The 25,354-nt window shown below is 40.7% G+C and overlaps 1 protein-coding gene across 1 annotated transcript in view; it reads right to left on the bottom strand.

Moving 5' to 3' along the window:
* F13a1 (coagulation factor XIII A chain) overlaps window positions 1-25,354 on the bottom strand; it is a 181,570-nt gene that overhangs the window by 38,363 nt on the left and 117,853 nt on the right. The window contains exons 9-10 of the mRNA XM_090356424.1: window positions 12,005-12,108; window positions 10,397-10,485 (exon numbers count right to left, since the gene is read on the bottom strand). Coding sequence (XP_090212550.1) covers window positions 10,397-10,485; window positions 12,005-12,108 — 193 coding nt within the window. The remainder of the gene's footprint in view (window positions 1-10,396; window positions 10,486-12,004; window positions 12,109-25,354) is intronic.

Here is a 25,354-nt window from a genome sequence, read left to right on the forward strand (position 1 = left end):
CAGCCTTAAGCAAAAAGCTAAAGGACAGTTCCCAGGCCCCGAGTTCAAGTCCCAGTATCAACATACTCATGAAAAAGATCCGTAGAACAGGTATTCTCTTCTACCAGCATTGGGTTCACAGGGCCAAGTTCATTTAGGGTCATTGTGACTGGCTTAAGTGCAGAATGTCGGGGCTAGAACCATCAGCTGTACCTGAGCTCAACTGTGTCTTTCCTTCTTATTCCTGTTAAGTTCTACTCCTTCAGGAGAGAAGCACCATGGACAATTCCTTGCCCTCCTAGAGGTCCTTCCAGCTGCCACAGGCCATGTGACTGATTTCTAGGAAGGAAAGGAAGTCTGCAATGCAGCCTGCTGGAGAGAATTTTCTCTTTTACAAATGGAGAGGCATTCTCTCTAGACATTCACCCACCGTGAGAACAAAGGAGGATACTTGTAGGAGAGGAAAAGAAAGGGACACTCTCCATCAGCATACAAAATAATATTGATTGGAATGAACTCCAGGAATTGAAAACAAGGGTTTTTATTTTTTTTCCTGGTTTGGTTTTCTTCCCTTTTTGTTCTTTCATAAGTCTTTGGGAAGTGCAGAAATGGTGGGACAAGGAGTAAACAAATGAATACCATGGTACTCATGGGAAACTATGCTAATAATGAGCTATACAATGGGAGGGAAAAACTGGTAGAGTGAAAGTGAAGGGGTGGCACCATCCAAGAAGAAATGTACTCCTTACATTTCTGTAACTGTACCCCTCTGTACATCACCTTTATAATAACAATACTCTGCTTTTTTAAACGAGAGCGTTCTCTCTTCTTTTCCCACGGCCACCATCAGAGGATGAGTGGTAATGAGAACTGCTGGCCACAAAGAGAAGCTGGCAGAGAAGAAAGAGGAGAAGAACTTGCAGGCCTGGTAATGGGATTCCATGGTTTAGCCCAAGTTGGCATGGCAAATTCTGGACTTTTTACACGAGAAAAGGAAACCTCAACTTTCCAGTCATATTAACTGTATTACTTGCTGCCCAAAGTATCTTAATGAAGAAAAAGAAGCAATCCAGGCAATTTTCCGTGCCTTAGAAATTAAAATATGCTAGCTGTGCGACTTCGAAAGAGCACACTGGGACAATATTGGCGGAGCCGCAAGTGCTTCTAGTGATCTTCTTCCCCATTCTACTTTCTTGATTTCCCCCGATTCCTTTATCCTATTTTCATAATGAATTTCTTGAGGCCTTCCCCTTTCTCAGCATGGGAGCAGGTTGGACACACGATCAGTAGGGCCAGTAGTCACAGATATAAGCACTGCATGCTTTGTCTGCTTCCCAGTGACAGCTTTATTCTTCTTAAGTAGGGTAATAATAGCTCCTTCCCCATAGGGTGACTGGCAGAACCAAGTGATATAAATACAGGAAAACTACTTATGAGCGTGCCTGCATTGAGCTAACACTCAGTAAGTTATTGACAATTATGTATTATTTGATGGCATTCTCAGCATTCACAGTGCTGGAGGCGTGGTGATGAACAAATATTTCTGGTCCCTTTTTGATAAGATTTATGTAATGAGAGGTTCAATCCTGGTGCATTAGATCAGAGAGAGAGAGGGAGAGAGGGGGAGAGAGAGAGAGAGAGAGAGAGAGAGAGAGAGAGAGAGAGAGAGAGAGAGAGAGAGAGAGAGACACACACACACACACACACACACAGAAAGGGCATACTTAATTAAAGATGTGTTAGATGAAGCTCTAAATTTATAGGGTTTGATACATGTTGGTACATGTAATATGCATGGGAATTTGTGAGCTATGGGATGGAGGGAAGGAAGACTGTGAGAGGGATAGGCACATTCCATGCTTTTCAAGAAGGTCCGAGGAGAAGTATTACAATAGTTGCAAGAAACCTGAGCTGGATGTGCTTTTCTAGACAGGCATGATAACCTCACTCAACTTTCTCAAACACAAAAATTACTCCAACTTGAGATTTCTCAGGAACCTCTTAGGTCACAGTGAGGTAAGATCTAAGACATAAAAATTTCAAAACTAAGTAAAATGGGATAGTCCTAATTTTTTGAAGGTTAAAACATGCAACTTCCCTTTACTTTCTCACAAAATGTTCTGAATTTACAAGAAGTCTGATCCTTACCATAAAGGTGATATTTGGTATTTACTGAGTGGCTGTAGTATTTCAAGGACACCATGTAAATGATTTAGTATAAACTTCAAACAAAACTCTTGTGTGAACTATATTATTATCCATATTTAACAATGACAGCATCAAGACTCACAAGAATCAAAATGTTGTTGTCATGTGGCTCAGTGCTAACGGAAGAGGGGTGAGGCCTGAAGCCCCGATCTAGCTCATAGCTATGTCTCTTTTCTTTTCTTTATTTTTTATGAAACTTTATATTTATCAGAGGCAAAATTTAAATTACATTATTATTATTAACACTTTATGGAAGAATACAATGTTTTTGGAAACTAAATAGTTATGTACATACACATATTTTTGTATAAGTACGTAAGTATAAATATGTGACTATATAGTCATATATATATGGAGATATATGTAATGTGTGTGTAAAAATAATGGAATCTGTCAGTTTCTCTAAGTCAAAACTAGCATATAGCTTCAACCATATGTGATTGAAACTTAAATATTTTGATACTCAAAACAATGATAGCCTATTCTTTCAGCTAAAAAAAAATCACTGAGATTAATCACAACTTCTCTGGATATAAAGCAACTTTTCCACTGAAAGATACAGAGACTCTAAAATAAATTTTAAAAATAATAAAAATAAAAAAGAACCCTAAAAAGATACTATAAACTCAAAGAAGAAAATATATAATTTTGATACTTCAGCCTTTATTATATTAAAAAATAGCTTGAATTCTCTCTTGAATCTACTGCATTTCATTAATACATTGATATATGCTTGCAGACCCCCTTTATCGTTCACTTATATATCTATGAACTAATTATAGGTTCCACATCTCAGAGAAAACATGAAACCTTTGTCTCTAGACCTGACCTACTTCACTTAGCATAATTTTTTTCAGGTCTTTACATATTTTGTGAATGATGTAATATCATTCTTGTCATAGCTATGTCTCTTGACCTCAACCCCAGCTAGCCCATCCATCCTACTTGACCATCACCATAGGCTATAATACACACACATATTTATATATTATACTATATTATATATGCACATACATATGATCATTACTCTGATATATCCTTTACTCTGGGCTGGCTCCATTCCCTTGACAGTCATCTTGGACTGGCATATGACCTATTCTCCTGACCTTCATAACACATTTTCTCTTCCATAAGACGTTCAAGAATGAAAAGCATCCTCATATTTGGGTCTTTGGTTTGAGCCTCTAGTTTCTGAGGATATAAATGGTGCCCCTGTCCCTCAGCAGAGAAGCCAGAGCTTGATAGTGCCAGACAAGATATGAAAGGCTAAAATGGAAACTCAGGAACCAGCACAGGAGAATGCAGAGTTTCTTAAAGACTATTTATCTATTTGGGGGGGGTGGGAATGTTAAGGAAACTTTCAGTGAGTTGCCTGACAACTTGAGTATTGCCTCAGGAGAAGCCATGCAAGCATATACAGCTACTTCTTTCCCCTGCAAATTATAGTAAAGGTGCTAATAAGTATTCTTAATAAACAGCCTTTATAAGCTGCTGGTTTTCTAGGGAGCCAAGGCTAAACAGGAAGGTGGCTAAGTTTTGCCTCTCATTGGCTTAAGAAATTGGTTAAATCTAAAAAATCTCAAGCCATGGGGCCAGAAGTTTGGCCTAGTGGTAAGAGTGTTTGCCTAGCATTCATGAAGACCCAGGTTCGATTTCTTGGTATCACATACATGGAAATAGTGCTGTGACTTCAGTGGTAGAGATCTAGCCTTGAGAAAGTTCAAGGACAGAGTTCAGACCCTCAGTTCAGGCCCCAAGATGGGCAAAAAAAAAATTCTCAAGCCAGCCCTACAACTCTTGAGGCAAGAGATGGGAGGAAACAGCTGAGTTTTTGTATTTGTATGTTGAGAGAATGCAGAGGGAAGACAGAATTCTCTAGACAGAATTCTCCAAGGACTATCAAGAAGCTTTCTTTTGGGTTTCAGTTGCCAGTGGAGTGGTTCTCCACTGGAGCTGAAGGATGAGCATTGAGGGGCTTGCCAAAGTACTCATAATCTGCCCTACTCAAAGTTATCTGACCATAGGTGATCAGTAGTCAAGTGCAGGAACTGGATATATGCTGTGCAACTTTAGGGGAGTTACTAAAACCAATTAGTAGATCAATATCACACATGAGGTTCTATGCTTTGGGCTAATTTCTTTGCCTTCTTTTGAATGGAAAGGAGCCTTCACAACGGACTGTACTTCACAGGGCTCTGGGCTGCTCTACAGCTGGGCCTCCTCATGTAAAGTCCAGTGCACAGGGTACTCTATTCACTGGATCACTTCCTGTGCTTTTCTGCAGACACCTAGTACTTCCCATGCAGCCTGAGCCATTGTTCAGGGATCTGGGGCTTCAGTGAGGGTGGCCTGTGCTCTCAGCAGCTGGAGGGCCTCTTCAAACTTCGGCTTATTCCCACAGACATGAATTGACCATGGTGTGCAGAGAGTGAGCTCTCAGGTAGGGGTGAAGATGTCTCTTCATCTTCATGACTAAGGGCAGAGCTTGATTTGGTTTGTCCATTTGTTTCCAGACTGGGAGAACTTTGCTGCAGGCCCTTTGGAAAAAGCATTCCCTCTCTGGGTTATATTGGAGCTTGGATGCCCACAGACACGATGGAGGTTCTGCTGGGCCCAACTGTAAAATACCCAACCCCTACACTTGTCATTTCTTCAGCCTGTGTGTGTCAGAGCTGCCTCTGGGACTTCATGCAAACACCTCCTTTTCCACTCTGACTAAGGTTCTATCTTTGAGAGAAAGCGAGTCCCACACCAGCTCAGTTGCTCGAGTCATCCGTTCAACAAGCATTTATTGTTGACTATTGCTGTAATAATAGGCAATGAGACTCAACAATGAGTCTCAGCAATGAGACCACAGCAGATTCTCCCTTCAGGGAGTTTCTATTCTAGAAGGGTAAGAACAAGCCTACGCTGGGTAGGAGGATAAAAACAGGGTAAAGAGCTTTTCTGTTGGGTGGAGCTGATGACGGAAGTAGAAGCCTCTTTGAAGTGGTACTGGAGCAGAGACCCTGATATATCGAGGGAACAGAACAGGATTTTCTTCCAACACAGGATAAGAGTATTGGGGGGGGGGAGGTTTAGCTTTCTTAGGGAAAGGGTTAACTCTGATGTAAGAACATGTTTGGATGTTTCTAAAAGAGCAAGAAGGTCAATAGGGATAGAAGAAAGGAGCAAGGTGGAAAAGGATGGGATTCAATCTCAGGACCAGATTCTAGAGAATATGTAGACTTCAGTTCAGTTTTATTGTAAAGATGACAGGAACCCGTTGGAACATTCCAGGCAGACTTGTGACACGTTCGATTTAGTTTCAAGGATAATTCTGGCTGATGAGTGGAGAACAGACAGAAGGGTAAGAGATAGAACAGTGAAACAAAGCAGGAGGTGACTTCACAGAGCTCATTCCAGTGCCTAGCTCAGAGGGTAATGATGGGGATTGTAAAAGGGACTGGATAACACATCCTTTTGAAGGTATTTCAGGAAAGACGCATGAGGAAGGTTAAGAGAGAATGTTATGCATTATTTGAACACACAGATGCATTGTTTTTGATCTGTACAAGAGCTGCTTAAAAAAATGATCTATGTCTGGTTGCAAGACATAGGTTTAAATCGAGAGGCAAAGATCTCCAGAGGAGCAGCTGCACCAGTTGGATACTTGACACCCCAGAGCCAGGAGAGGTAGAGATCCTGGACCCACAGATGTGGGGAGCTAGCTACCACTGCAAAGAGTCACCTTAGCCTGAGTGTGGGTACACATCCACAGGGGGCGTGGTCTAGTCTGGGGAGTAAAGGGTTCTCAGAGCCAATTAGAAGTTAAGGAAGAGAAAAAAATCGTATTTTTTCAAAAGAGGTTCTCACTAAAAGCCTCTGGTGGCTTGATGAATGTGGGGACTTAAGAGACTCCAAACCTTGAGAGCTTTCTCTCTCTCTCTCTCTCTTTCTCTCTCTCTCTCATGCTGAGAATTGAACTGAGAATTGATGGATAAGCTCTCTATCCCTGGAGCCATGCTGCTGCTTTTGCTTTCAGTTTGGTTTTCAAGTAAGGTATTATAATTTTCCCCTACTGGCCTTGGACTTTGTTCCTACTATCTTTGTCTTCCAAGTAGCTGGAACTACAGATATGTACCTGTCTCCACATCCTGCTATTTTTGGGGGGAGGGGGTGATTAATTGGAGATAAGAGTATCACAGACTTTCCTACCTGGGCTGGATTCAAACCATGATCCTCAAATCTCAGCCTCCTGAGTAGCCTCCTGTGTAAGACACTGGTGCCTGGCCCATGCTTTTTGAGATAGTCTTGGTAACTCTTGCCTGAGTGGGCCTCACACTGGTAATCCTGCTATCTCTACCTCCTGAGTAGCCACGACCACCGATGTGCACCACTATTTCCAACTCAGTCTGATTCCCTAGAGACACTGAGCTACCCTGAGATGGGAAGAGTCATGGCAAATGGACTTTTGGAACTAGGGGAACTCATTATATTAGAGAGGGGTTGAGGAGGGAGAAGTCAGAGAACAAAGCATGCTCAGTAGTATCTTTCCTTTGTCCCTTTCTGCCCACTGTGGGGAAGGGGGAAAACAGGACCAGAAGGGAGAACACTATTCATGCATACTCTTTCTTTTGAGTTTTGTTTTTGAAAGAGACCAAGACAAGAGTAAAACAAAACAGAACAAACAAAACAAAGCAAACAAAAGAGAGAGTCCATGAACAGGATGCTGATCTGCTGGAAGTGGGTGAGGAATGGCAAGGAAATCAGCATGCTCAGAGGAAAGGACAAACTCCTGCTGATACAGGCAGAGTAGGAGGGAGCTCCAGGATGTTGATGATGATGATGCATAAGAAGGAGAGGAAAGAGCCTCATCCTGACTCATAGAAGGTCTTGCTAAAGTCACATACTACATCCTCCCAGGGACACCCTTGACAAAAAAGAAACATGCCCAGACGTTTCCAACAGCTTGCAACAGCTTTTACAAATGGTTTGGCCCTGGAGCTCAGCCTAGGACAAAGCAACGAACTGCATTCTCTGTCAGACAAGTTCCTGCAGCACACGAGAGAGGAGTAATTATAATCTGCAAATTTTGATGACATTCCTAACACCCCAATCTATATTTAATAACAGCAAAAATTGCTTGCATTAATGGCTATTAAACCATTTGCTTGTGCAAGAAGGGCCTTCCTCACTCCTCTGCAGTAATAAGATGTACTAAAAATATTAAAAGAAGTCACGATGGATTTTAGAGTGCTTTCCCATTAAGAGGTTCTCAGCGCATTATAAACTGTCAGATGACAACTGGGAAGGTTTTGACAAATCTTCAGATCTCATGGTAAAATCAAACGGATGAAATTCCAAATACAGTAAGCCTGATCTCCCTGAGGATTCCAGAAACTCTGATGGCAGGTTCAGTGGGAGAAAAATGGTTCTTTCTGAGTATTTCAAACTCCCTGTTCTGATGTCAAAATACAGATGTGTACTTCACTTTCCATAAATTTCTCAGTCCCACCCCACGCCCCTTTTCTTGTGATTGCTCTGCTTTTGGGTCAGGCTCTTCATCTCTACCATGGAAGGATGATGCAGTCCTCTGCTTGGTCTCCCATCTCTGGTGTTAATTTCATCTAACCTATGTTGCCTAGACTTCTTTTTTTAAAATATATTTTTATTGTAATTAGTAGAAAGGTTACATTATATTCACCAGATAGAAGCTGTATTACTTCACAAACATTGCTATGCTTTCTTGTATTTTGGTCCCCATTTCCTTCCCCGCATGCCCTCCCCTCATCTTGTTTTCCCCCTTCCCTATCCTATTTCAAATAAACAAATAAACAGATATATAATATATCAGATAACAAGGTAAGATACTGTAACAATATGAGATAACCAAGGGACAACAAAAGAGATGAGAAATAGCATAGTACATTAAGAACAACAATCTCACATTATGTGTTCTAGACTTCTAGCACCCTAGTTTATTCCTTCCCTCCTGATGGCTGTCCCTAGCTTACAAGAGGAAGAGACAATTTCAGAATTAATTTCTCTGTGTAAGCTTCCTTCAGCTTTATCTTGGGCACCCTGATGCATCACTGCGTTCCAGTCATAGCAAAGCTTTTAAATATCCACACAAGCCATGTGATATTTAAGCCATCCTTTCTGCCTAGAGTTCCTTCCTCAGGTTTCTGTCTATTTCCCTTTGTCTGAATGGCCGTCTCTCCTTCCCCTGTGACTCCACAGTGTTCTGCTCAGAGCTCTAAGTCCACCTATAGTTATTTGCTGATCAGCCTACTCCAGTGTTGGTTGTGAACATGTTCCCTCATCAGCATCAGGCTCACAGCTGTCTGTTGTCCCAGACAGGATACTACCAGATAGTTAGCCTAGGAAATACTCCAAGATTGAAATTCAAAGAGCAGTATTCACCCAAGTTTGATCCCTTCTGAACCATTATGAAGTCAGACTAATATAAGTGGAGCCACTGGAGGGGAGGGAGCCTCGTTCTGATACAGTGTCTGTACTTCTTAGATCTGTATATATCATAGTTCCCAGATGACCTCCATCCTTTCTTAGACAGCATTCTGTGGCCTCTATAGTCCTACTTCAGCTCCTATTTCTCTAGCAAAGCAACAAAGCAATTCCTTGAGTAAATGCAAACTGTATGTTGATAGTGTTGCGTATCTGACAATTAGTTTCAAGGATTTTTTTTCACCATGTGACCATTTCACTTTTGGTTGGTGCTTACTTGTCGCCACAACTAAGAGTTCTGCTTCCTGAGGACTTGAGAGTTCCCCACAGCAAGCTCATACTACATGTTCACTTCCCAGCATGCTTGCACGGAATGGTTACCCACCTAAGATCAGCCATCTAGCTTGCTCTTGATGTTAGCACTACCATTTACTAGCTAATTGATTATGGAAAGCTTATTTAACCACTCCTTGCCTTGTTGTTTGTTGTTCTTGTTGTTGGTTGTGGGGCTTGAACTCTGGGCCTCGGAGTTGCTCTGAGCTCTTCAGCTCAAAGCCAATACTCTACCCCATTGAGTCACAGTGCCACTTTCAGTTTTCTGGTGGTTTATTGTAGATTATAGTCTCACAGACTTTTGTGCTCAGGCTGTCTTTGAACCAAAATGATCAGCATCTCGAGTAGCTAGGATTACAGGTATGAGCTATTGGTACCCAACTGCCTCAGGTTTTCTTTCTGTTGAATGGGGAGAATTATATGCTCAACTTAAAGGAGCACTTAAGAGCCTCAAATGGTAGGAAAAATTATTGCACAGTAAGGACTCAAATACATGAGAGATATTATTAGAGTATGTTTATTGGTACAAATACCTCTTGAGGATGATATGCCTTTAGTCTTTCAAATATCAACCTCTCCACCAGAAGCTTCCCATTCTTCTCTATTATCTGACATCTCTCACATTTAATTTGATTTTTCAGCATTCTCTTTGGAGCATCCTTGAATTGCTTCTTCTGCTTCAAGCCCCTGTACAGTTCTGAAATTTCAGATCTCTCATTTAAGAGTCCACCTGGACCCATTAAGTGAGCTACTTTCCTCTTTTAAAGCAGCATGTTGGACCCCTAGCCCTCTGCTGGTGAGAGAATGGCAGTGTCCAAAGATCTGGCTTTGAGTTGTGTATGTCTTTAATTTGTGCAGATTGGGAGTTGGTCTTAGAGCAAAGTCAATTAGTTATTCTGCAATTTATACCCATGGACATTTCTGCCGAATTTTAGTTGAATGATTCAATTGCTGACAGTTAATTCCCAGGTGCAGAGAATTAAACTAAGGTTGTAAATCATTTGCTTATAAGTAAGAATAAAAAAATCCACCTCAACGTATGGAGAATTCTATTTAATATTAAGAATATGGGGTGTTGGAATAGTGTCTTAGCTGACTTTTTTTTTGCCAGTCCTAGGTCTTGAACTCAGGGCCTAGGCACTGTCCTTAGACACTTTTTGCTCAAGGCTAGCACTCTGCCCCTAGAGCTACAGTGCCACTCCAGGATTTTTTTGAGTATGTGGTGCTGTGGAATCGAACCCAGGTCTTCATGCATGCTAGGAGATCACTCTATCACTAGACTATGCTCCCAGCTCCTGTCTAGCTGACTTTATGAACATGTTGCATACACCATGTTCCTGGGAAAGTGAGAAGTAACAACCACGTGTTGAATTGTTCGTGGGCTCAGAGGGCCCAAGGAGCGCACTCCTTCCAGCAGCTTTTGACTTACCTCAGCAAAAACAAAAGGAGCATCAAACTGGAAGCAGACATGGCCGTGCTTAACAGCTTGAACAGAGGCCGGGCCACAGCGGTACATACCTAGATCACACAGAGGAGGGTGGTGTGAGCTTGTTGTTTCTAATTCTGCCCCTGTACTATACATAACAGCAAAGTGGATCTGCAGACTCCAGTGTTCCTCCAGCTTCTCCGTGATGGTTGTCTGTCTGTCTATCTACATATCTATCTTTGTGCTCATCCTGAGACTTTTTACCCCTTAAGGATAGCTCTATACTTCTTGAGCCACAGCTCAACTTTTTGGCCTGGACTGCCCTAGAACCATATTCTTCCTACTTCAGCCTCTCAACAAGCTAGGATGAGAAGCATGAGCCAGCTGTGCCCAGCTTCATTATTGATATTGCCCAAATGCTTTCTATGACTAGAGAAGGCACATGATCAATGTATGAAACTCCTTGCCAAACCAAAAATTGAAGCCAGGAAAATAGCAAAGATTGTGAGGGAACACTATTCCTTTATCTATTCTGCTACCTAGAGACACATACTTGAGTGTCTGTGCCAGGCTGTGAGCTTCCACAATGTTTGTCCATTTTGAATTGGTATCTAATATATTGGGATGTTGATGTGTTTTCAGGGGGTTGTTTGTATCCGTTTGTTTTGGTTTTTGTTTTGTTAGACATTATGGACATAGGTCGGGTTTAGATGGAGAATCTGGACACAAAGACTGGCCAAAGCCCAATGTTGGCAAGCTTGTGTCTACTTTTATGGAATTCTTTACATTTCAACCATCTGTCCATAATTAATAGAGATTACCTGCCATTAGTATGCTCTGAGGTCCCCTCATGATACACAATCTAGCACAACAATCTAACAGAATCTTCCTTCCTTAGTATTTCAATATTGTTCCATTGTGTGCACACACAGGTCTATTCTTACAGGCTATGTATTAATACTACTACCTTAGAGCAACACCAGAGGAAACAGATACCAGTAAATACAACTTTCCCATTCCAATAATTGTAACACTATTATATTAAAAAGAGATGGAGAATTAGGGTATGATTTTTAAAAATCTGGGGTGGACCACAGCACTCACTGTTTAGTAGAGTTGTCAAGATAGAAGACAAATACTGTCAATATTCAAGTTTTGAAAGGAATTGTATGACATAAAAGAAACCTGACTCTGGGAGGTCAACAATTTGGAGGGTTATTTATAATTATTTATCAGGTTCTCTATTTTTTTCTACAGCCTTATCACTGTAAACCAGAGAGGGCTAAAGTATATTTTATAGTCAAGTAAAAATGCTTACACAGATATATTTTTCTGTTCTTTTCAGAACTGCTTATCAAAGCAAGAGTAGATGAATTGTGTGGGTTGTTTTATATTCCTTTCCCAAAAGTTGTAAAACAATCAGGGTAAAGCTGATTATTAAAATGTATGGAAATCTGATTGACAGGCAGTTAATATTATCCACGTGCCCAGAAAACACATTAGTGATGTTGGCTTCCAAAACACATGTTGCCCATGCAGCCAAGGGCACATATAATTGAAATATGGTCAGCAGAGAAACAACTTCCCCAAGGGAGGAAGATATAATTTTACCATCACTGTTTTCCTGGGGAGTGCTATCCACAGCTTGCCAGCCTCCAAATCCAACAGGAAGGTCAGGCCTTGTCATCCAAGCTTCATTCCAGCAGTGGTAGTTCCTGAGGAAACACATCCCAAGGATGTTACTCTTCCCTCCACATGAAGTGCTATGAAAAAATCCAAATAGTAGCCCCAAGTCTGAACAGATGCTAAGTTTCTGGAGTACACAAAGCTGGGCTGGAGGCTACTCTGGAGTTCCAGAAAGAGCCTGGAACTCCAGATAAGTTTGCTGAACTGATCCATTCCCACTGGCCCCTGTTAAGGACACTGGTATGTCTGGTTGTTGCTTTCCCTCTGTCAAGGTCAGCTCCAAGGTCACCCAGGCTGGTTTAACTCAATGTGTTGAACAGTTTTGATCTTAGTCATTCTTTACAGACTAATGAAATACCACTTTCTATGTATTCAAAGTGTGGAAAAGTGAGTTGAAATTGGGGGTATTTATCCCAAAAGTTCTTTTACCTAGAACTGATTTATAAAAAGCAAATTCGATTGAAGCCACAAAGCAATATTTATTTGTGTTTATGCTTTCAGACCATTGCCATAGAAACTATAACCTTAATTGTTGATTATAAACCTCTATAATTTGTGGCATTTGCATTTGGTGTTCTGCCAAGAGGAGAGGGTCCATCAGAGCACTTTGCCCTTCAGCAAAGATGGCAGCTCAGGATATAAGGCCCTTGCAAAACTTCTCAGAACTTTGCATATGACCCTTGAAGTGAGAGCATGGAATAAAATGTCATAATGAATTGTATTATTATGTCCTTGTAAAGGTCTGAGAGTATATGACAATATAGAATCAAATGAGAGCACATTAACCCCTGAGCACTACAGAAAATGTTCATATAGTAATAATGATTTGATGATGGGGTAAGGTAGTTACAGCAGTCTTTGCTTATAGCACTGATGACTTTTGGATTCAAGGACTATCCATCTTTTCCCTAAATACCTCGTGATGTCAGTAATTTGTATGTTTTCCATCTCTCAGAGTATAGTCCATTTCTGATTGGTTTTATTAATACATGCTAACTTAATCATGTTCCCACAATGCACCATGCATATTAAGGATGTTGGAGATTGAAAGATGATCAGGATAGGATTCCTGACCATAAAGAGCTTCCTAAAATGGGAGGAAAATGTGAATGCAAATGTGTAGTAGGTCTGCTGTTTAAATAAGAGAGTATGTGTAAGTACCAAGGACAGGGCTTGGCATAATGAGCACTCAAGAAGAATAACTCTTGGGCTTTTAAAAACGATTAATTGAAATGAAGCAAGCTAAAAGGGAAATTCACTTGGGGTTTCTTGGGAATTCAAGAGAGATGGTATCTTGGGAATTCAGAAGAAGCCTCAATGATTGCACTAAGTCCTAGCTAGGACTTAGTCAAGAGGCATTTAATTGGTTAATGAGGGGGAGCTCAAGTAAAGTTATGGAGGCTGGTGAGGTATCAGGATGGGTGAAGAGCTGTTTGCTGTTGATCACAGCTGAAGGGAATACTGACACACACGCATGGAGAAGAGAGATCACAGGAGAGGCTGGGCAGGGCAACGGTTAACACTCCCACAACTGCAGGCAACATACATTCCTTTGTGTCAGGTGATATTCTAAAACTTTCACCTATATGAACATATCTCATGTTTCTGATATCCTGTAGATTCTGTTATAATTATCCCCAGTTTCCAGGGTCCAGGCAAGAAAAACCCAGGGGGGTGTAGAATGCTGCTTTAGAATGCTCTGGGGTTGAAACTCTTTAAAACTGAGCTATCACATAGATGGACATAAGACCATGATATACTTCTATGCCAAATCAATATTTGTGCTTTATTTTTCCTAGACAACAAGAAGGAACACTGGTTACAAGTCTGTATTTGTGGAACATGTGTGGGTAGGCCAGGCTAGAGTTTGAGCTGAGTTGTTTTCCCTCTATTTCCTTCTCCCTGAAACATGGCAGTTGTTTATAATGGATTATAATGGGAAGGGCAGAGGTGATGGTTTATAACTAAGGCTCTAAATAGAGGAAGAGAAAGTTTATATTGAGGGTTGCAGGAATGGATGGAAGACCAGCTCAGGAGTCTGCTTGCTTAGGGGAAATTAATTTTTTTAAATCAGTAGTAGGGTTTGAACCCAGGGCCTTGAACTTGCTAGGCAAGAATTCTCCCACCTTAGCCATATCCTCAAACTGTTTTAGTTTTGTAGTTATTTTTCAGATAGTGTCTCTTACTTTTGCCCAGGGATATCCTGGAAACAAAATAATAAAATGGTCTCCAATACTAAGGTCTAAGAGGATTAGGCCAGGAACAAACTGCTGCCCCTTCCCTCCCCTCCTGTGGAAACTGGTCTGTAGGGTATGAAGGTAGTACAGTTAACATGCAGAGCGATGCTAGGAGAAGGTGGAAGAAGGAGGATCATAGTCCAAGGATAACATCAAAAAAATTGAAAGATGCTATCTGGAAAATAACCACAAGCTAAAAGACAAAGTCAGGGTCAAGATGTGGTCTCTGGGTAGGAGCAGAGGATTAGTTCCTACTCAAAGCACATCTCTTCTGCCTCTGTGCTTTGTGTGAAACTAAACCCCAGGTAGCCTTCTTCCAGGGCAGCAGGAGTACTCCCAGAAAAAGAGGGCCTGAGAGGAACTGGAAAGACATCTTTAATCCTGGATGGACTCGATCACAATGCCTCTGACCCAGCCCTTAGTGTTCGGCTACCCTGGCTTTCTCTGCTTCTCCAGCATTCTTGATTAATAGGCAATAGAGAACCCTTATTTAAATTCAAATCTCCTGACAAAGTTAATCTGGAAAAGACAAATATGCATGGCACTTCAGATCTCAGATAAAGACTTCCTTGAAGTTAATGTTTCTTTTCCAATGACCAGGCACTGGGGAAAGTTTCTTTTCTCTCACTAGAACACCTAATTAGTAACAGGAGATCTCTATCATATGTCACTTGTGGAAGGCCTGAGTTTGGCAACAGGGCCTGAAGCTTGCAGGCAGTGGGGTAGGTAGAGAGCATATGGGCTTAGCCAAGGATATAAGCCAATAGGCAGACACTTGGTCCAGCCAACTGCAGAGCAATGGGGGCGTTTCCAACTTTATGTTTCTCTGCTACGGACAGAGGCTAGTAAAGATATGGAACATGCTGATCTGCTGTATACTGAATGCCTCCATGTGGGGGGGACTATATTTTTTCAGACATTTAAATATGTTTGTGTGTTTATTTTTATTTTTGTTAATACTGGGGTTGGAACTCAGTGTCTCATGCTCATTCTGCTTGTTCAGTTGATGCTCTATCACTTGAGATATACCTTCAGCCCCCTGTGATTTTCCAAGTACTGGCATTGTTTACAAAGACATTTAATGGGAAGAGGAAAATTGAGCTCCCCTGCCTAAGTCTTGGGGCTTGAACTCAAAACCTGGGCACTGTCCCTTAGCCTTTCTCTGCTCAAGGCAAGCACTCTTCCACTTGAGACACAGCACAACTTTTGGCTTTTTCTGTTTATGTGGTACTGGGGAATTGAACCCAGATCCTTGTGCATGCTAGGCAAGTACTCTACTACTAAGTCACATTCCTAGTACAGATATTTGGCATTTTTGATAGTATTCATAGAATTCACACACATTGCTGAAGAGCTAAGCTTCCAAATTGAGTCACTTACCTTTGTCCTAAATAGCTTCCCATTCATATCTCTTTCTTTTAAAAGTTCTCTGGAAAAGCTGGGTGCTGGTGGCTCAGGCCTATAATCATAGCTACGCAGGAGGCTAAGATCTGAAGCTGGCAATTCAAGGCCAGCCTGAGCATTAAAGTCTGTGAGACTGTTATCTCCAATTAACCACCAGAAAACCAGAAGTGGCACTGCGGCTAAAGTGGTAGAGTGCTAGCCTTGAGCTGAAGAGCTCAGAGACAGTGCCCAGGCCCAGAGTTCAAGCCCCACGACTGACCCCCCAAAAATCTCTGAGCCAGGCGCAGTGACTTACGCCTATAATCCTAGCTACTCAGGAGGCTGAGATCTGAGGATCAAGGTTCAAAGCCAGCCGGCACAAAAGGACCTAAGACTCTTATCTCTAATTAACCTCAAGAAAATGGGAAGTGGGGCTTGGCTCAAGGGCAGGGCCGTAGCCTTGAGCTGAAGAGCTCAGGGACAGTGCCCAGGCAGAGTTCAAGCCCTAAGGCCCACAAGAAAGAAAGAAAGAAAGAAAGAAAGAAAGAAAGAAAGAAAGAAAGAAAGAAAGAAAGAAAGAAAGAAAGAAAAAAAGAAAGAAAGAAAAAAAGAAAGAGAGAGAGAATTCTCTGGAAATTAGCAATAAAAACATGTAGCATGTACACATACATGGGATACAGTGAGACAGTTTGATTTATGCCTCCATTGTGGAAGGAAGAATTACATCACACAGTAATATGTCTACCACCTCAGTTTTTTTAGTTTGAACATTGACAACAATTTCAAAATATAGGTTATGTTATTACTTAGAGTCACATGCTCTGCTGTATATCCGAAGTACTTATTCTTCCCATAACACTATTCCTTGATTCCATGGAGCAAATCTTCAGGAAGGGAAATATACTGGTTTGTTAAATGCTACCTTTTGTTTTGAAGCCTCTTCATCTAGGCCATCACAATCTCTTTGTTTCCCTCTTACAATTGTGTTATGCCTTTGCCCACTGTTCCCTCCACATCTCAGCACTGTGAATAGATCAATTCAGGAGATACTAAGTACAGAAGTCACCCCTTAACCACAGGGGGTACATTGCAAAGATCACTGTCATGCCTAAAACAGCTGTCAGCATGGAACTCTGTATATATTGTTTTTTTTTTCTGTGCTAAAGCTCAGTTTATAATGTAGAGTAAGAGATCAACAATAATGAACCACAAAATAGAACAACTATAGCAATGTACTGTAGTACTCTGTCTGAATGTGATTGTTTGCAGTGTCTGTCATCTCTCTCTTTGTGTGTCTCTGTCTGTATCTCTTTGTGTCTGTCTCTCTGCTCTCTTCTACTCTCTTGGACACAAGCCCTGTAATATGACTTGCGGTAACTAATTCAGCTATTAAGCAATTCAGGAGCGGGTAGCATATACAGTATGGAAATAATGCTAAATAAAGTGCTGGTTCTCAGCCAAGAATAGCAATACACACCTGTAATCCTAGCTACTCAAGATGTGGAGGTAGGAGGATCATAATTTGAAGCTAGACTTCAACTTTCTGTTTTGGTGCCAGTTCTGGGGCTTCAAATCGGGGCCTAGCTGTTGTCCCTAAACTGTTTTGCTCAAGTCTAGTGTCCTACCACTTGATCCACAGCTCCACTTCTGGTTTCTTTTTGATGGTTAATTAGAGATAAGAGTCTTCTAAACTTTCATGCCCAGGCTGTTTTTGAATCATGATCTTCAGATCTCAGCCTCCTGAGCAGGTAGGATTACAGGCATGAGTCACTAGCTTCTGTTTTGGTTTTGTTTTTGCTTTTTTGAGACTCTGTTCAAAAAACACAAAGGTAAAAACAGAAACAATGTTGAAGATGAGGAATGAGTCAAGTGGTAGAGCACTGGAGCCGGACCCTGGGTTCAATATCCTGTAATGCAAAACAATAACAACAACCAAAATCTGAAGACAGAAAGGATGGCACATTGATTCATGTCTAGATATGATGGAGCCAGATGGGACAAAATTACTTTCTGCTTAAAATAATAAAAGTTTAAAGAACAGGCATTTTCTAGAAATTTCCATCTAGTATGTTTAGGACCTATTTGCGACCACATATAAGGAAGTGTCTATTGTGTTTATGAAAAGGATAGTAAGGGCATCTAGAAAGGTAAGGGTTATTAAATTTCAGTTTGTTTGCTTATTTTAAGATGTCTCATGCTTTCTCAGAGTCTTCATTCAAAGCCTGGATTTCTATACCATAGTCAACATGTACAATGTTCTTTTGATGCCAGAAAAATATTATGGCCCTTCAAACTGATATAGTTTCCCCTCCTAAAGAAGGAATGTGAAAGTAAAAATAGAGAATCTTTTTTTTTTTGGTGCCAGTCCTCGGGCTTCAACTCAAAGGCTGTTCAGTGTCCCTGAACTTTTGTGCTACTTTAGCCACAGATCTACTATTAGCTTTTTGGTGGTTAATTGGAGATAAGAGTCTCATGGATTTTCCTGCTTGGGTTAGCTTCAAACTGTAATTCTCAGATTTCAGCCTCCTGAGTAGCTAGGATTATAGGCATGAGCCACTGGTACCTGGTCTAAAGGCTCACTTTCATTAGGAGCTGTTTGGTCAAGGTGAAATGTTTCCAAGACGTAAAACTGGAGAGCAAGTCTCTGCTTCCTGGTATCCCTGGCATGCTTACTGCAGGGATAGAGACAACGTTATAAGCTGTTTTCAGCATGCTAACAAATCAGCAGCATTGTTATAAACAAAGCACCAAAGGCAGGGCCTACGCTAGGCAAGAGCAGCATCTGCTACACAGATGTCACAGCGTTGCTTCAGTTCATCCTTTGATTCTGCAAACCTATTTGCTTTCTGTGCTAAGACAAGTCCATTGCAATGGTCATTGCAGCATGGCTGATAAGGACAGACTGGCAACAATCCTCCAGATCAATGTGTGTTTATTCATTTTGAGATGCAGACTAGAATGCTCTTCAGTTGTAGCCGTGTAGATCTATATGTATTAGCACAAAAATTATCATTGGCATATTCCTTTTCTTAAAAAAATCAACTGCATAATATCACATGATGTATATGCCTATTGTAAGTGCATATTTGTGGAAGAAAGATGTTTTTTGAGGTACTGGGGTTGAACTCAGGACCTTGTACTTACTGAGTAAGTATTCTAACACCGGAATTATACTCCCCATTCTTTTTTTTTTGTTGTTATTTTTCAGACAGGGCTTTGTGCTATTGCCCAGGGCCAGCCTTTGATCCTCTTAATCTCTGTCTTTCACATAGCTAGAGTTACAGACATGTACCCCCATTTAAGCCTGGCTTGCTTTTGAGATGGGGTCTGGTAACTTCTTGCTTGGGATGGGCTGGAATTAGAGTACTTTACCGCCCAAGTAGCTGGGATTACAGGTATATGCCACCATATTTGGTTAAAAGGCAATTTTTTAAGTGACTCCCATTACCCTTGTCCTGTTTAATTCCTTGAGTACAAGAAAAGGTTATACTTAGGATGGATATTATTGCCTTTATGCCATAGAGTCACTAATCTATTGACTTGGGGCTAATTAGAGGAAGATTGCTGGAATGGGCCAGTTCTAACCAGGTAACACCCTTAATTCTAGACCTAGAGTCAAAGATAAAACAAGTCAGAAGAAACAAGCAGCAAGGATGTTCTTCTGATGGCTACAAGAAGATGGAAGCTCCTATGAAATCTACAATGGAAGAGAACTAATATTTTGACGAGCCAGGAAGAGGCCTGAGAATCAGATGAGGCAGGATCCCAGGAAACACTGGTTGGAACAGTTAAGAACCTGAGAAGAAGATGCAAACCACCTCTGTCTAAAGTCCTGACTCACAAAAAATGTATCATAAGAAGACAGGTCCCATGAAAGCTGCCATGTTTTTGGTGCTTGGATAATGAGCTATAAATCATGCATAGAATTCAGAGATCTATTAAAGAATGTTTTACAACATGTAACAAATGTTCAGAGGAATTAGAAAGTGGAGGAATATTACCTCCTAAAATATTTTTACAATTTGTAACTTTTTTTTTGCCAGTCCTGGGCTTTGAACACAGGGCCTAGACACTATCCTTGAGCTTTCTCAAAGGTCTCTCTTTAAAACTTGAGTCATAGTACCACTTCTGGGTTTTTCTATGAGTGTGGTACTGAGGAATTGAATCCAGGGATTCCTGCATGCTAGGCAAGTACTCTACTGCTAGGCCATACTCCTAGCCTAATATTTCTAAAATGACAAACATGGACTGTTTTTTTTTCCACTCAAACATTCTGGGACATGTCTTATCAGAAGAAGATAAAGGGCAGTTCAAGGTCTGCTTTAGTTCTAATGACTGACATGCCATTGAGAGGCGCAGGAGGTCATGGAATGGAGGAGAGATGGGCAAGTTGGGCCTCAGGCTCCTTGTGCTATGGGTTTAAAAAATATGACAAACCCACAGCTCGTATTATACTTAATGGCGAAAAGCTAAAGCCATTCCCTCTAAAATCAGGAACGAGACAAGGATTCTCACTCTTTCCACTCCTCTTTAACATAGTATTAGAATTCCTAGCCAGTGGAATAAGGCAAGAAGCAAGCATAAAGGGGATCCAAATAGGGAAAGAGGAAGTGAAACTTTCCCTCTTTGCAGATGATATGATTCTGTATTTAAAGAATCCTATAGACTCTACTGCCAAGCTCCTTGAGCTGATTCAAAACTTTGGAAGGGTAGCAGGGTATAAAATTAACCCTCAAAAATCAACTGTCTTCCTTTACGCCAACAGTGAGAGGAATGAGGCAATAATCAGGAAAGAAACTCCTTTTGCAATAGCCTCAAAGAAAATAAAGTACCTAGGAATTAGCTTAACTAAGAATGTAAAGGACCTTTTTGATGAAAACTTTAAAACCCTGAAAAAGGAAATTAAAGCAGAACTAAGGAAATGGAAAAAACTCCCATGCTCTTGGATTGGAAGAATCAATATCGTGAAAATGACAATCTTGCCAAGGGCTATCCACAAATTCAATGCAATGCCCATCAATATCCCAATGTCATTCTTTAAAGAAATAGAAGAGGCAATCCAAAATTTCATATGGAATAATAAAAGACCCCGTATAGCAAAAACACTTCTTAGCAGAAAGAACAGCGCAGGAGAATTTCAATATTAAACTTTAGACTCTATTACAGAGCTATAATTCTCAAAACAGCTTGGTACTGGCACAAGAACAGGCCTGAAGATCAATGGAATAGAACTGAGGACCCAGATATTAAACCACAGACCTATGGCCACCTAATCTTTGACAAGGGAGCCAAAAAAATAGAATGGAAGAAAGATAGCCTCTTCAACAAGTGGTGTTGGCAGAACTGGTTAAGCACTTGCAGAAGACTAAAGTTGAATCCTTCTTTGTCACACTGCACTGGAATTAACTCCAAATGGATCAAAGACCTGGAGGTAAAAGCCGACACACTGAAAACTTTACAAGAAGGAATAGGAGATACACTAGGCCTCCTTGGCACAGGTTGAAACTTTATTAATAAGGACCAAGAATCACAACAAATCAGAGAAAGGCTGGATAAGTGGGACTGCATTAAACTGCAGAGCTTCTGTATGGCAAAGGACATAGCTAGTAAATTAACTAGGAAGCCTGCAGAGTGGGAGAAGATCTTCACCAACCCATTCAACAGACAAAGGCCTCATATCTAAAATATATCAACAGCTCAAAAATTGAGTCACTCCAAAACTAATCTCCAAAGTAACAACCATACCATTTATAGATGGGCCAAAGACTTAAAGAGAGTTTTCTCTGAAGAAGAAACAAAAATGGCCTACATGAAGAATGCTCAACATCTCTGGTCATAAAAGAAATGCAAATCAAAACAACTCTAAGATTCCACCTCACTCCAGTTAGAATGGCCAGGATCAGGAAAACGAATAATAACAGATGCTGGAGGGGATGTGGCCAGGAGGGATCACTACTACACTGCTGGTAGGAGTGCAAAGTTGTTCCACCACTATGGAAAGCAGTATGGCAGTTCCTCAAAAGACTAAACATAGACCTCCCCTATGACCCAGCAATTCCACTACGTGGCATTTACCCAATCGTCCAGAAACAAGGACATACTAAATCCACTAGCACAACAATGTTCATTGCAGCACTATTTACCATAGAAAAGATATGGAACCAACCTAGATGTCTCTCAGTTGATGAGTGGATCAACAAGTTGTGGTATTTGTACACAATGGAATTCTATGCTGCTGTCAGAAAGAATGACATCTCCCCAATTGTTAGGAAATGGAAAGACTTAGAAAAGATCATATTAAGTGAAGTAAGCCAGACCCAAAGGAACCTAGGCTCAATGGTTTCCCTCATTTGTCATAATCAGTAGAAGCCTTGGGCTCTCCTAGCAGAGATTTGCAATAGAGCAAAACCTTGACACATAACGCCATATAGTATGACGCTAAATGAAATGACCTCTAGGGTATAGAAACAAAAGCCATATAATGAATGATTGTTGTCCTTAATGTACTATGTTATCTCTCATCTCTTTTGCTGTCCCTTGGTTATCTCATATTGTTACAGTATCCCACTTTGTTACCTGATATATCGGATATATTTGTATTTGGTTATTTGAAATTGGATAGGGAAGGGGTGAAAACATGATGAGGGGTGGGGGTGGGGGGAAGGGAAATGGAGACCAAGACATGTGAAAGGGTATCAATGTATGGGAATTAATGCACTTCCTATCTGGCAAATATCATGTAACTCTTCTATTAATTACAATAAAAATATGAAAAAATAAGGTGATGGATTCAGCAAAGAATCCCGACCTTTACTGCCTTTAGCTTGGCTAAGTGCTTAAACAACACACAGGGATCTACTCATTTGCAATCTGTCCAGAGATATTTCAGAGACAGAATCCTTACAAGGAAACATAAGCTGGGAGTTCTGCTTGGACAAGTTTAGAAGGGTTTGAGGAGAGCATAAACAAGATGGAAAGAAAGCCCTACTGAACAAGCCATGTACCAGTCTCAAGTCTGAGTCATGTTTAAATTCTTTTATTGCAGAAAGGCTTAGCGGCAGCAAGACAGGCACTGTATCATCTTGAAAAGTAGGTATTTATGGATTTGGGGGTGGATGGAGGCAGCCCTACCCAGCTAGTTCTGCTGTCATTCTAAAGCAAGTGATGACGTCGGTGATAAAAATGCCAGCACAGGCTGGGATTATTAAACTCTGGCTAGTCCAGTGGCAACGGGATGTGACTGGGTGGGAATTGCTGGAAAGTATGAGAACGAATTGGTGGACTGTGTGGATTGTCCATAAAGACACATCGAAATGGAAATGGAAGTTGAGACTGGGCAAGAACTTCTCAGAAAATGTACTTAAATGGCAGATAAGGATTGTTCAGGGTCTGGGTAGAGGAAGTCAGGAGCATCACAGTCCTTCGGACTGGTTCATGGATTCCTGAATCCAAAGATGGCCCTTGGATACCTCCTGATAAGTCAATCACAGGCCAGAGGTCCAATCAGGTGGAGACCAGCCACTCTAGGCTCAGTTGCTTCAGTTCTCTTCTCTTGGGAGCCACCTGAAGCAGCTCTGGTAACCCATCCTGATAGTATATGGGGTGATGCTGTGGGAGGTGAATGAAGGGGCTGTGGGCCTCCTAGCTCACCAAAAAAAGAAATGCAAGCCTTTATTTTAGCTTGTCCCAGGAAGGAAAGAGATCCAGACTGAGAAGCCTAAGCCTAACAATCTCTCATGTCTCAGGACACACTGTGGAAGAGATTATAATGCCTAGACTTGGGGGTGTACCATTATTCTGATATGTGACTGTAAGTGTATTTGTAATACAGACACAAATGAGGGCTACCAATTCACCAATTAGAAAGGGCATTGGGAGGTAAAAGCAGATACACTGAAAACTTTACAAGAAGGTATTGGAGATACACTAGGTCTCCTTGGCACGTGCCAAAAAGTCAACAAAGACCCAGAAACACAACAAATTAAAGAAATTTTGGACAAACGGGACTGCAATAAACCACAAAGCTTCTGTATGGCAAAGGAATAGAAAGCCCACAGAGTGGGAGAAGATCTTCACTAACCATACAACAGACAAAGGCCTCATATCTAAAATATATCTACAGCTAAAAAAATAGAATCTCTCCAAACCCAATCTTCAAAGAAACAACCATTCCATTAAAAAATGAGCCAAAGACTTAAAGAGAGACTTCTCTGAAGAACAAATAAGAATGGCCCATCGACACATGAAGAAATGCTCCACATCTCTGGCCAAAAAAGAAATGCAAATCAAAACAACGCTGAGATTACACCTCACTCCAGTTAGAATGGCCATTATCAAGAAATCTAATAACAACAGATGCTGGAGGGCATTTGGACAGGAGGGATCACTACTACACTGTTAGTGGGAATGTAAACTTGTTCAACCACTATGGAAAGCAGTATGGCAGTTCCTCAAAAGACTAAACATAGAGCTCCCCTATGACCCAGCAATTCCGCTACTTGCCGTTTACTCAAATGTCCAGAAACAAGGACATACTAAAGTCACTAGCACAACAATGTTCATTACAACACTATTTACCATAGCAAAGATATGGAACCAATCCAGATGCTCCTCAGTAGATGATTTGTTTAAGAAAATGTGGTACTTATACACAATGGAATTCTATGCTATCATTAGAAAGAATGACATCTCCCCACTTGGAAGGAAATGGAAAGACTTAGAAAAAAAATCATGTTAAGTGAAGTAATCCAGACCCAAAGGAACATAGACTCAGTGGTTTCCCTCATTTGTAATAATTAGTACACATCTAGGACCCTCCTAGCAGATGATTACAATAGCTCAAAATCTGGGAACATAAGGTCATATAGGATGAGACTAAATGAAAGGAGCTCTAGGATATGGAAGAGCCTTATCTTGTGTGATTGTTTTTCTTAATGTACTATGTTCTTTCTCTTCTCTTTTGTTCCCCTTTGGTTAATCTCATATTGTTACTGTATCTGATGTTGGTATCTGGCATACTGTATATACATTTATTTGTTAATTTGAAATAGGAAAGGGAAGGGGCAAACAAGATGATTGGAAGGGGGTGGGAGGAGGGAAATAGGGACAAAAACACAAGAAGGGGTATCAATGTGTGAGATGTAATGTACCTACTACCTGGTAAATGTAACTGTGGTGAATGTAACTGTAACCCCTCTATACATTACTCTGACAATAAAAAGTAAAATTAAAAAAAAAGAATAGCCTCCTTTGGTCTCACAGAGTGACTGTTTAGAGTTCTGCTAATTTATCATGTCCAAGTGTAATTCTTGTCTTTTATCACCCATTGTGTTTACTTATTGATTTATAGACACATTCTAATTACTACAAATGAGGGAAACCACAGACTTATAGGCACATTCTAATTACTGCAAATGAGAGTAACCATGCAGCCTATGTTTCTTTGGGTCTGGCTTACTATGCATAGTATATATACAAACATATATATATAACATTTTTATTTCTTTATGAATGGTGCATTATCATTCTGATAGAAGCATAGAATTCCATCATATATATATGTATATATATATATATATATATATATATATAGCACATTTTCCTGATGCACTCATCCACTAAAGGGAATCTGATCAACCAAGATATATTAGGGAAA

This window comes from Megascapheus bottae, chromosome 22 (assembly GCF_031878675.1).
Source record: "Megascapheus bottae isolate mThoBot1 chromosome 22, mThoBot2.hap1, whole genome shotgun sequence".
NCBI lineage: Eukaryota > Metazoa > Chordata > Mammalia > Rodentia > Geomyidae > Megascapheus > Megascapheus bottae.